The sequence below is a fragment of the Chenopodium quinoa genome, unplaced genomic scaffold (assembly GCF_001683475.1).
Source record: "Chenopodium quinoa cultivar QQ74 unplaced genomic scaffold, ASM168347v1, whole genome shotgun sequence".
Classification (NCBI taxonomy): Eukaryota; Viridiplantae; Streptophyta; class Magnoliopsida; order Caryophyllales; family Amaranthaceae; genus Chenopodium; species Chenopodium quinoa.
Genome location: NW_018744092.1, coordinates 2,899,369 through 2,913,025, shown reverse-complemented (window position 1 = coordinate 2,913,025; position 13,657 = coordinate 2,899,369). Strand labels below are relative to the sequence as shown.

Below are 13,657 nucleotides of genomic sequence, written 5' to 3'. Positions count from 1 at the left end.
GGGTCTGAGTCAGGATTGCCACATCTAACCTACACACAACTCATTGTCACATACAAAATTCCCCCATCCAGCAAAGCCGACTTGTGCGAGATTATTTTTGGCATACACATTTAACCTCAAATTGTAGCACTTCTTGTCTACTGATCTCTTCAAGATTAGCTTCAACTACTTGCTCACAAGCGTCAAATGCTCTCTAACGTGGTTGATTGAAAATGACTACATTTGTGTAAAAATAATTAAATTTTAGGTTTCTCATGATTTCAATTAATCTCATTTATGTTTATTAACTAGGAAAAAAAATATGAGCAATTGAATTGATGAAAAGACTAAATAATGATGAACTATTTCACTAGTAAGACAAAGAGATGAAAGAGTAAGTGTGTGCCCCTATTTCACTAGTGAGCTAGTTCTCTATATCTAGCCAAACTACGTAATCTTTAAAAATGAGGCTACACTTACTAGTCAATATTGGTTAGAGACATTATTATGATGCATGACAAGTTTGAAATGAGGCTTTTGAGATTCGAAGGCTTCAATGCTATGCATAACACTAGTCGTCTCTATCTCTGTCTCATCAATAGTGAAATGTCGTCGTCGTCATCATCATCACAAGACGAAATTTCTTGGACTTGTTGAACTAGGTCAATAATGCGATTTTGGAACACTTGATCATAGTCGATTTCACAACCAGACATATTGAAAAGACTTAATTAGAAATATAACACCTAAAAAAGACCCCGATTTTGATAATAACACCACAAAAAAAAGTTATATTATAACACCACCAAAAATTTGGTTTCACCACCCACTAACGAATTTTTGGATGGAAACCGTTAGTGGGACCCACTAGGGACACGTGTCTGTTGTTTATTGGTTTAAAAAAAAGATTTTTTTTTTAAAAAAGAACATCTCCTAAACCCTAACCCAGCCACCAGCCCCACCACCGGCGGCCGTGACTCCACCACCGAAGAACCCCACTACCGCCAGAAACCCTTCCTTCACCGGCCATCACCCCATCGACATTAGCCCCCTCGCAAATCCCCCTTCCCTCTCCCTGAAAAATCACCCACATCCCCCCCCCCGCGAAAACCATCTAGCCCCTTCGCCCCCTCGCCGAAAACCACCCCTGGAATTACCCTTCACCTTCAAACCGGCCAAAATCGACGTTAGAAGCCCCAGATTTAGTGGTGGAGGAGAACATAATTGGTTGTTTTCGCCGGTTTGTGGTGGTGGTTTCCACTGATTGGTGGGATCTGCGGGGGGCTGATGTTGGTGGGGGTGATGGCTGGTGATTTCGCCGGTGAAGGAAGGAGTTCCGGCAGCAGTGGGGGCTTCCGGCAGTGGAGTGACGGCCGCCGGTGGTGGGGCTGGTGGCTGGGTTAGGGTTTAGGGGTTTTTTTTTTATTTTTTTTATTTTTTTATTTTATTTTTTTAATTTTATCTTTTTTTTAAGCCAATACCTTATTGACACGTGTCCCTAGTGGGTCCACTAACGGTTTCCATCCAAAAATTCGTTAGTGGGTGGTGAAACCAAAATTTTGGGATTTTTGGTGGTGTTACAATAATTTTTTTTATTTTTTATGGTGTTATTATCAAAATCGAGGTCTTTTTTAGGTGTTATTTTCTAATTAAGCCTGTTGAAAATGTTGACATAAAACTCAAAATTGGCTTCATCATATCTAAATATGAGGAAATCACCAAGTTTAAGAGAATAATTCTTCACAAACTCTTCCCAACCTTTCTTAAACCATACTTTGTCACATTGTTTTAATAGCTCTACTCTCCAAACTCTACCATTGGCTATACTCTCAAGTTCACATATTGTTTTGCTAATTGCACCTCTTTGTATTTGTTCACATATTTTTCGGGTATTCGCTGCCATCCAATAAAATAAAAATGAATTATAAATATTGATTAATTAATAAGAGTATATAAATAGTACATAAATTATATAAAGACGAGTTAGAAATTTTCGTATAACATATAATACAATAGCAAAATTTGTAGATACATAAGTCACAGATCAACGAGTACGCGAAGACATTCTTTCGATAAGTAAAGGAATTATAAAAACAACTCGAAAAAAAATTTAGTTTAGGACATTAACGATTTAAATTAGTACGAGTAGAATCTAATATAGTACATATAATTTAAATTAGCACGAGTAGAATCTAGTATGAGTACATAAAATGAAAATAGAAACTTACTAGAGTATGAGATTGAATTGAAGGGGAGACCAAGATTTTGTAGAAGTGTGTTCCCATACTCAACAAAATGATAGGGGTTGTTTTTGGAAATATAGTTGATTCACTTTTCTCACCTCTATTAATATTAACAGAGAAATTACTATTGTCAGAAAAGTCAAGCTAGCAAATAAATATACTACAGTACTCCAAAATCCAAACTACTCCCTCTATTTTTTTTTAAATACATCACTTTTTTATGGGTATTTATATTAAATGCATTACTTCCTTATTTGATAACTTTATACTATATTTTATTATTTTCCTCTCTTACTTTAAACCCCACTTAAATTATTTTATCATTTCTCTTTCCTTCATGGTCCCCACTTATATAATAAAAATATTTACTCTAACTCACATTTTTTCTCTTTCATGATCCCCATCTTACTTTTACTATAATAAATTATTTACACACTCACAATATTATATTATTCTCCAAAAACTCCGTGTATTACCAAGTGATGCAAATAAAAAAAAGGAGTATATCACAATTATAAAGTTGGAAATTGAATTAAAATTTTAGGGTAGTTGAAGAAAAATTAAATAAAGTTGAGCCCAACTAGGCGTATAGCTGCTACTTCCTCAATTTCACAAATATTGCAACAAGGATGAAATTACGCTTCCCAAAGTACATTTTATATGTTAAATATCTATAATCATATAAGAGTAAAAATTATAAAAAATTGATACTATGAAAGTATTTTATGAGACAAATCTAACAAGACCCCACATGACAATATTTTACTTTACGTATAAATCATAATATGTGGTCACACAAGCGTAATGAATAGTGCAAAATTCCAGTTGTTGCAATATTACTAGAACGGAGGAAGTATTTGTTTGGGATGCATATAAGAGGGCTAATCGGTAAATTCACTTAATTTTTGTGATTTTTTATTGCTACAGTGGTATTTTTAATGTACTATTATACTTATAGTGGTATTTTTAATATACTATTATACATGTATTTTATACTATTAGATTATAACATGTTTTAGTAGTACTATTTATAGCCATTATAGGTAACAGTAGTACAATATTTATATTACTAGAAGAAAAAAAACAAATTCACCACTCTTGTCTTATAATTGTTATTTACTTGCATGTAAATAGCAATAATGCGCCAATACTTTATTGATATTTAGTGTTAGTAAATGCTAATTGAGCAGATAGCAATTGTCTATTAATCGTACTGTTGCCGGTTGCACTGCCCCAAGAACTTGCTTAAGTCACGTACTCGTAATGTAGGATCTCTAACTCGTACTAGAAATTTTTTTGTTCTTTTTATTTATTTATTTATTTTTTGTTATTTTTCGGACTAGAAATTAATAATGTCATTTTTTTTTCCTTATTAATTGACTCATAACGTTCCTTTTTGTTCTTTAAGCTTGATATATCATGTATTCACGTACAAGTATTATACTTAGTTATAGACAGGCCAGGGCAAGTTTGTTACTCCTTATTAGAGCTGTCAAAAGTTGACCCGACCCGAAAAATTTACCTGAACCCGATTATTAACCGACCTGTTTGAACTCGAAAAAATGGTGACCCGAACCCGATATAACCCGACCGAAAACCAACCCTAGACCCGAGTTAAACCCGAGTATTTTGAGACCCGAACTCGAACATGAACTGACCTGAAGATGACCCAAATTGAATATAACCAGTAAATTATTGACCTGAACCAAACCTGACTTGAACTCGAGAATGACCCTAACTCGTTTTAACCCGTTAAAACCCGAATTAAACCCGACCTATTATTCACCTGACCCGAATGTAACCCGACCTAAACCCGACCCAAACCTGATAAGATGTATGACCCGACGTGACCCGACTCAAGCATGACCCGAAGTTCAATTATAGGCTATAGTTCCCTAGTGTATTGCCGTATATATTGTTATATAGTCCAAGGAGATAATTATCATATAGTTAGGTAGAGTTTAGCCTATGATGATTGACGAATGCATGTACATTGTATATATGCGGTTATTCTCTTAATGATAAGCAAGGAAAATTTTCCCTCAATCTTTCATTAAGAGCTAGATTATATTGGCATAACCGCATAAGCTTGTTTATTATCATTCTAAAATCAATTATAGCCATAGATGTAGTCTTTTTGGGTCTACTTCTAATAATAACTCAGAATATTATTTGCTCTCCCTTATTTTGCTTCACCAATTTCCTTAATTTTTTTCTAAATATTTTGACCTTGCTCGATTTGGAAGAGATATCCAAGAATCAGGATCAAATCATTTTTACTAGCTAAATAATAATTTATATCAAATAATAACCTAGGTTAATGCCTTGAAATTTATTGGCTTTCTGTTTGTCAATACATGAACTGTTAACAAACCGACCCGAAAAAATGTACCCGAACCCGATACGACCTGAGCTGAAATCAACCCGAGACCCAAATTAACCCAATATTTGAGACCCGAACCCGAGAATGACCCGACTTGTAAATGACCCGACCTGATTATAACCCGCAAATTATTTACTTGAACCGAACCCGACTCGAACTCGAGAATGACCCTAACTTGTTTTAACCCGTTAAAACCCAAATAAAACCCGACCTGAATGTAACCCGACCTGTTATTGACCTGACATAAACCCGACCCAAACCCGATAAGATGTATGACCCGACGTGACCCGACTCAAGCATGACCCGACCCAAACCCGACCCGCATAGGTTATGACATTAACCCGAATTGACCCGACCCGAGTTGATCTGACCCACACTAACCCGACCCGTATACCAGAATTGACAGCTCTACTACTTACTAGTACTATTATTTATTCACTTCGTTTTTTAAAAAAAAAACATGGAAATAATCTTCTCTTAAGTTTTTCAATAATTTTTTTCTATAAAAAAAAAAAAATTAAGCATTTTAATCGAAACAAGAAGAATTAAGTATTGTTTAACTCTTGAAATGTTTGTTATATTGATTACAGTTTCAGTGAATAGAATAAAATTGGACACAAATTTTTTTGAAAAAAATAGAAACATTTTTAACATAACAACTTTTTAGTAAGTTTGTCCAAAATTTTGATATATTGTTGTACAAAATTCTCAAGTATATGCCTTTTAAGTTACCATTTTTGCGAACAACTACCGTTTACTTTAAAGTTTGCGAACAACTATCTTATATTGAGTTTTTGTGTTGGTACCACTACCATTTGACGGATTCCATCAAAATTTCAGTTTTCGCAAACTTTAAAGTAAAAGGTAGTTATTCGCAAAAATGGTAATTTAAAAGGTAGTTGTTCACAAATTTTTCTAAAAAGAACACAAAAATTGAAGAAATACTTTTTCTTCTTTTCATTCAAAAAAAAAAAAAAAAAACACACACACACACAAAATCAAATAACTTCATATGTACCCAACTTCATTTTATGTTGCTTATGGATTTAAGGTACGTAAATTAAAGGAGGTCTCTATAAGAACAACAAATGACACGTAATAATAAATTAAGGATTGGAGATGATAGTAATCATTGAGGAGAAGAAATTTACATTCAAAATATACTTCATGAGGATAATTAGTTAAATCATATAGATCAATATGATAGAGAATACTTATATTAATTTACAAAAAAAAAGTACTCCATAGTTAATGGGAATGAGTACACCATTGCACCAAAAAAAAATAAATTAAAGGTTAGAAATCACCATCTCTCCGTTCAATACTTTACATAAACAAAATACAAATCAACGTTTATACCATTATACATAGATTACATACCTATTTTGATTATGGATTTAGTTAAGCTGAGCTAGACTAACTTACTAATCGGCTCGAAAGACGGTCACCTTGTACATATTGCTACGACGGTCCACCAGCTCGAAAACACAAGCATCTCCTAGCTTCAACTTATTGCCATGCACGAAATTTCGCCACCCAAACCGGAGTTCTGCTAACATAATTTTCTTTGGAGTCTTTCTCTTATACACATTTAATCGTACGTTGTAGCTCTTCTCATCTGGTCCTAGGAGGATTATCTCCTTCTCATCCATACCCTTTAAATGTTTTCTGAGGTAGCTCATTGGAATTGCCTAAACGTATCACATATGTACATGTTGGATTAGATCAACACAACTGAGGTTACAGTAATAATATTTTTACTCGATTATAGACATATTCTAGGATAAATATAACCAACCAATCAATCTCATGACAAATAAAAACAGATTGGAAAATTATACTGTATGTAAGATTTTGCTTACCATTCGATATAACTTATTGGAGATATAGCTACGACGCATGATAACTTTAAAATGAGGGTTTTGAGAATTGAAGGCTTCAAGCCTTTCCATAACACTTGTCTTATCACCAGCCACAACGACTAAATGAAAAAAAAAAGAAAGAAAAAAGGTAAGGAGATGTATTAAAAGCCTGTTTATAACATTTTTCATTCGGTCTTTTCCTATATGTTTATTAAGGCTTATCTTCAATAAACATATAACTTGATCCAATTCAAACATGACCAACAGCAAAGTAATAGAGTGAATGAACCAATCCCACATTCAATCCGAACTCTATCTAACCCCAATGAAATTGCACATTAGTGACATTATGTACTGTTGTTTGGTCTGGGAATTTAATTCCCATAGGAATTTATAATTCATGGAAAGTTAATTACTTAATGAAATTCCTACGAATTTGTTAAATGTGTTTGGTTAGCAATAAGGGATATTGAAATTCCCATGAATTTTGGTTTACCTAAGGGGGACTTGGAAATTTACTTCCCATGTTTTGTGAGAAATTGAAATTCCCATGAATTCCGAATTTTCCTATTTTTGCTGTTTTATATCAACCAAACAACTACCTATTTTATCAATACCCATAAATTTCTAATTTCCCCATTTTATAATGTCAACCAAACAAGACCAAGTATGAGTGTATGACCTATTCAAACCTTGATTTTACTCAAAATAACTTGATCCACCAATATCTAACTAGTTACAAAATTATAAAGATGATATGACTAGATTTATTTTGATTTGAGTTTGAAAACGCTCATCAGCACAAACTTATTCTGAACACAAAGTGACGACGCCTGAATCCGAATTGAACCAAACCAAATTTGACTTTTTCCACACTTTACAAATTCCGAAAGGATAATGTACTCGACATTACTTGAATTGACCGTAATTTAACTTGACATTTTTTTTTTCTTTGGCAGGAACTTGACATAAATTAAATTAAAATTTTGCTATTAACTCCTCACACCGTCCAAGTTAAATTTTATTTTCGTGGACGTTAAGTTTAAAGACAAATCAATATCACCAAATAATATAATATAACAACACCATGTACAATAAGCACCGTTCTATTTACCTTATTCCACATGTCTTTAGAAAAATGAGTTCAAAAATCAATTTGAATAAGTTCACGAGAGATACCCAAGTTCAATTTTACAACTACAATAAGGTACTCCGTATAATATTATTAGTTAAGTCCAGATAAGTTTAAAAAATAATTTCCTATAAGATCAGATAATTAAGTTCATATAAGCAAAAATTTAGTAAATAAAACGGACCATAATTATGAATACCCGGTGAAATCGCAGTGTCCTGATCATCTTGAGCAATCATCTCGTCATCATGAGACGAAATTTCAATGATTTCTTGAGCTTTGATATAATTATGGTACACTTGATCATACTCAATTTCACAACCATTCATGCCAAAAATAGTAATATGGAACGTTGAATCACTTTCATCATACTTAAATAAGAGTAAGTTACCATATTTCAGCGAATAACACTTCACAACCTTTTCCCAACCTTTGGTAAGCCACACTTCTCCCCTTTCTTTAAATAACTCCACTCTCCAAACTCTACCATCAGCAACTCTAAGCTTCACATAATCATTTACTAATTGCTCTTCGTACTTCTTCACGTATGTTTCGGGAATTCTCTGTAAAATAATTTGTTCAAATTTCATTATTAACATTTGTCAAAAATAATTTACATTATTAACGTATCAACTAATTCTGAACAAAGTATTAAATTACGTACGTATGCGCAAGGACAAAACAAATTAAAGTAACTTACTAGCTTGTGGTTTTGAGTAGAAGGAGCCACCATGATTTTGTAGAAATATGACTTAAATGTTACGGGTTTTTGTAATTTTACCACATACCATCCAATTTATGGTAACTTTTAACTAAATTTGGAAAAAATTACAATTCGAACATTACTTGGATTAACATTTTATGTTTTTTTTGGTGAAAGAGAACTACATTAAAATAAGATCAAGGTTTCAGTACAAAAGCATAGACAGTAGCAAGTTAGGTGACAAGCCACCATTAGTTAGGGTGCCACACAGGGGCCAAAAGAAACACTAGAGTTTATATCAAGTTCCTCATTATTAGCCAAAAAGTTTGCTGAATACATCAGAAAGTTAAAGTTTAGCAGCCAAGGCAAATCCGGGTGTTGAGTGGTGCTAGATGGAGTTAGAATCCTCCTTGCTTTCCTGGCCAGAGTGGTCTTGGAACATTCACCAATTTTGTTTTCCTACTGCTTTTCCTTCGTTCCTAGATCAAAAGGGACCTGCACTTTGTGATGTAAGCTTGAACTACTCTATGTTTTCTAGCTGATTAATCTATGCTACCCTTTAACAAAATTATTAATCAAACGGGTCCCACTTCGGAGGAAATGACAAGAGCCTCGCTACCTTCATGGACTTCATGAAGGCTCAAGCGAATCAGCGTCTCCCACCTCCTCCTCCCTAGGTACATGCTGGCTCCATAGAGCAGCCAAGGTACCTAAGGAGGGGAACAAGACAGGAAGAGGGAGAGGGATTCCATCTTTCAAGGAGCTTGAGCATTGGGACGAAGATACTTGGAGAACTGAACGAGAAAGAAAAAGAAACCCACAGTTCTTCAAAGGGTTCGAACCCCGAAGCTTCAAAAGTAGCAACACCGCATCCACGCGGCAAGAGTCTACTCACCGAAACGTTCACCGACGTATTGACCCTAGGGAGGGGAGCGTACACAGTCGCCTCACCTACCCTGAAGGTACCGCACCTTACCCTGCACCGTCCCAGCCGAGGACGAAAATCACTTCTACCTCTCTAAGAGGGGGAAGCGAGGTCCCAACGACTAGGAACAAGGGGAAGGCAGTGATGGTTCCCTCCAGTTCTCCATTCCAGAGTTGGATTTTGGAAGAGCATATGCCGACGGTGAAAATTCCGGCACACATCACATATGATGGTACTTCGGATTCGATGGACCACATTGCCTCTTATGAGGGGCACATGTACCTGAACCTCAAGTCCAAAGCGACCTGGTGAAAATACTTTACGACCACTCTAAAGGGTGTTGTACAAGCGTGGATCACCAAAGGAGTGAAGGAGGGTTCGATAACTGGTTGGAAAGACCTTTCCAACAAGTTCAAGAGCAAGTTTTCTATGGAAAACCACCGAGAAAAAACAACTGCAGAGATGATGAGTCTGCAGCAAGGGGAGGATGAAAGCCTCCGAGACTATCTGACTCGCTTCAGCAATGAGTCGTCCAAAATACAAGTCTGGACCAAGGGCTAGCCATTTACGCGCTGCAGAACGTGCTACAGAATGGAAAGTTCCTCGACTTAATGGTCATGCACACCCTGGAGGAAGCTCTTGATGCTTCGGATAAGTACATCCGAGTTGAAGAGTGGAACAAGACCAAGTCCCAATCTCAAACTAGGACTGGTAAGGCAAAAGGACAACAGTCCGAAGGCCAGGGCCAGAGGAAAGGGAAGGCAAAAGCCTCAGAACCGCCCTCGGTAGCTGAGCCAAAAAAAGAAAAATCCCCATTCGTCAATACGAATCCTACACTCCTCTCGCTTTCCGCATGCTAAAATTTACAGCATAACAAAGAACGAGGAGAATTGGAAGAAGCCGAGGCCACTCCCATCGTGGGATCAAAATAAAAATAAAGACCGATGGTGTGAGTTCCATGGGTCTCTTGGACATCACACCGAGGACTGTATCCAGCTGAGGGATCAGATTGAGGATATATGGTCCGAAAGGGTTACATGAAAAAATATCTCTCAGATCTCCGCGAAGAGAAAAAAGCTGAGCAAGACTCTCGGCTACAACTGGATTTCAACCGAAAAAAAGACAAGCCGCATGATAAAGTGCATCTTGACATCCTTGTCATTTCTGGGGACGAGCTCCCGAAATGCTCGAAAGCGCCACTTGAGGGGTCTGACCCATCAAGTCAACCATGCCTCCATCCGAGGTCCCTAGTCTCTGGTGCCGAACATTACGTTCACAGCTGAAGACTGCTGGGGGGTAACATACCCCCATGATGATCCGCTGGTAATCATCACGGGAATTTCTAACCACAACGTCTGGAGAACCCTCGTCAGCGGTGGTAGCGGAGCAAACATCCTGTTTCGGGATGCTTTCGACCAACTGAAGCTGCAGTCTAAGGACCTAAGTCTAGTACCTTACTCGGTATTTGGATTTAACGGTTCAGCGACATATCCGGATGGGAAAATCACACTTCTCGTCACCATCGGCAGAGATCGAGTAGCTCGGAACGTGATGACCAAATTTTTGGTCATGGACGTTCCATCTATTTATAACGTGATCATGGGGAGACCCATGATACATCAGATTCAAGGAGTGGTCTCAACGTACCATCAAATGATGATATATGTTTCTGACGAAGACTACTCCGAAAGAATTCAGGGAAGCTAAGAGGCTGCCCGAAAATGCAGTTACCTCAAGCCATCCAAAGAGCGTCGTGAAGAAAAGGATGATGAGGAAAAAGAGAAAAAGAAATACCGAAGCACCAAGAAGCAGAAAAGCTTAAGTGCTTTGGCCTAGGGGACCCCCACCCAAGAAAAATCTAAGGGGAAAGGAAAGGCTGGCTCCTCATCCGAACCAAAGGATTCGAAAAGCCAACCGAAGTCTGGGACGCCTACCGACATCGATAGCAGGCCGGATTGTGAAGAGTCTGGTTCCAAAGCAATGGAGCTGGACCAGCAGACTGAGTCAATTGTGTTGACCGAAGGAGACCTAGAAAAATGTGTCAGCATCGGGTTCGGACTCCATCCGAGTTGAATTTATTTAGCTCCTTTGGGATAATCGAGATGTGTTCGCTTTCTCAGCAGCAGACATGCCTGGGATTGATCCGAAACTTATCTCCCACAAGATGAACGTTGACCCCACCTGTCGACCGATTAAGAAAAAGAAGTGGAATTACTCCGCTAATAAGAATCGAGACATCGCAGCCTAAGTCAAAAAACTTCTTGATGCAGGTTTCATTGAACCCTGTTAATATCCAGAATGGTTGGCCAATGTGGTAATGGTTCATAAGGCAAATGACACCCGGAGAATGTGCGTTGACTTCACGGGCCTAAATAGGGCTTATCCGAAGGACTTCTATCCCTTGCTGAGGATCGATCAGCTAGTCGATTCGACAAGTGGCCATGCTCTACTTAGTTTCATGGATGCATTCTCCGGGCATCATCAAATCTTTATGCACCCCGACGACCGAGTAAAAACGACATTCGTTATGAATGCCGGGGTGTACAACTACAAAATGATGCCCTTCGGATTGAAAAATGTCGGGGCAACATATCAAAGGCTGGTTGATCAGGTCTTTGTCGAGCAAAAAGGCCGCAACATGGAAGTCTATGTTGACGATTTCATCGTCAAAAGCAAAGAGGACAAAGACCATGTCGCGCACCTGGCCGAAACCTTCGCCGCCTTTAGGAAACACCAAATGAAGCTGAATCCGAAGAAGTGTGTCTTCAACGTGAAGTCAGGCAAGTTCCTAGGCTTTATGGTTAGCAAAAGGGGGATTGATGCCAATCCCGCCAAAGTACAAGCATCACTCAATCTTGCCGAGCCAAAAACAAAGAGGGATGTCCAGAGCCTCACTAGGAGAATAGCAGCCCTGTCCAGGTTCATCTCTAATGCCTCAGACAAGGGGTTACCCTTCTTCAAAGCGTTAAAATTCCCAAAAACAAAATAGTTCATCTGGGAAGATGAGCAAAAAAAAGCCTTCAAGCAGCTTCGCGAGCACCTGGCTCAACTCCCAACGCTGGCTCGCCTAGCTGAAGGAGAAACTTTATACCTATACGTAACAATTAGTCTTGCCACCATAAGCGCGGTTCTGCTGAACGAAGAAGACAAAATCCAAAAGCCGATCTACTTCGTCAACCACACTCTGACGGATGTCGAGACCCGCTACGCCCTGCTCGTAAAAGTTGCATGTGCAGTAGTGGTAGTCGCTCGGAAGCTGAGACCCTATTTCGATTGCCATCAGATAGTGGTCTTAACTGATACGCCGCTGGACAAAGTCCTCGGCAAAGTGGAAAAATTTGGTAGGTTGGCAAAGTGGGCCTTCAAGCTCACTGAGTTCGGCATCAGCTACAAGCCGAGGACAACCATTAAGGCGCAAGCTCTAGCGGACTTTCTGGCCGAATGCTCGTACCAAGAAACGCTGGACGAAGAAAAGAAGACCTGGACTATTTTTACGGATGGATCCTCCACCGTAAATGGTTCAAGGGAGGGGATAATACTTACCTCGCCTGAAGGCAAGTCCTTCGAGTATGCACTCAAATTTTCGTTCCGAGCTTCGAACCAACGAAGCAAAATATGAGGCAGCGATTGCTGGCCTAGAGTTATGCATATCGTTGGAAGCCGAGCATGTCTGCCTGAACACAGACTCTCAGCTCTTTGCAAATCAGATATGAGGCAAGTACGAGGCGAAAGAGCTCTCGATGATCGCTTACCTCGCAAAAATCAAAACGATAATAGTGAGGCTGAGAACTTTTGAAGTCGAGGTGATCCCAAGGGATCAGAACGCACAAGCCCGATGCAGTCTCCAAACTTGCAAGTTCAACTCTAATTGAGCTGAACCAATCTGTTTATGTGGAGGTGCTGCGAGAAAGAAGTGTTGATGAAGCACCTGAAGTCTGCTACGTCGTACATGAACCGTGCTAGATGGATCCCATTCTAGCTTACGAACTTCGGGGAGAAATTCTCGAAGACAAAAACTTAGTCTCCAATGTAAAGCGAATCAACTCAAGGTTCATCGTCTTCAGAGGAGAGCTGTTGAAAAAATCCTTCTCAGCCGCACTGCTGAAATGTGTGGGACCAACGGATGCTGATTACATCCTCCGGGAAATTCACCTCGGCATCTGCGAAAACCACATCGAGGGGAGAACATTGGACCACAAGGCATTAAGGGCAGGATATTACTAGCCCACCATGATCCTAGATGCTAAGGAGCTGATCAGAAAATGCGAAAAGTGTCAAGAATTCGCACCAGTTATCCATCAGCCTGCCTGAGATCTCTAACCGATTTTGAATCCTCTTCCATTTGCTCAATGGGGTCTGGATCCTGATGCTCCATACCAAATAAATTGGTGATAGTCAGCATCGACTATTTCAGCAAATGGATCGAGGCC

General features: G+C 38.5%; 1 protein-coding gene across 1 annotated transcript; it reads right to left on the bottom strand.

Moving 5' to 3' along the window:
* Nucleotides 1-5,428: 5,428 nt before the first annotated feature.
* LOC110692018 (B3 domain-containing transcription factor VRN1-like) lies at nucleotides 5,429-9,484 on the bottom strand. The gene is made up of 5 exons (XM_021869011.1): nucleotides 9,317-9,484; nucleotides 8,300-8,350; nucleotides 7,799-8,162; nucleotides 6,468-6,769; nucleotides 5,429-6,296 (listed from the first exon to the last, which is right to left on the bottom strand). The coding sequence occupies exons 1-5, from the start codon at nucleotides 9,482-9,484 to the stop codon at nucleotides 6,030-6,032; spliced, it is 1,152 nt and encodes a 383-aa protein (XP_021724703.1). The 3' UTR covers nucleotides 5,429-6,029.
* Nucleotides 9,485-13,657: the final 4,173 nt, after the last annotated feature.

Excerpts from the sequence above, each read along its gene's own strand:
- LOC110692018 (XM_021869011.1), bottom strand. The coding sequence starts at position 9,484 with ATGTGGTCCATCGAATCCGAAGTACCATCATATGTGATGTGTGCCGGA. Across the intron at positions 8,351-9,316 it reads CGCTTCCCCCTCTTAGAGAG|TCATATTTCTACAAAATCAT; the intron begins GTAGAAGTGATT and ends GTAACATTTAAG. Across the intron at positions 6,297-6,467 it reads CCAATAAGTTATATCGAATG|GCAATTCCAATGAGCTACCT; the intron begins GTAAGCAAAATC and ends TGATACGTTTAG.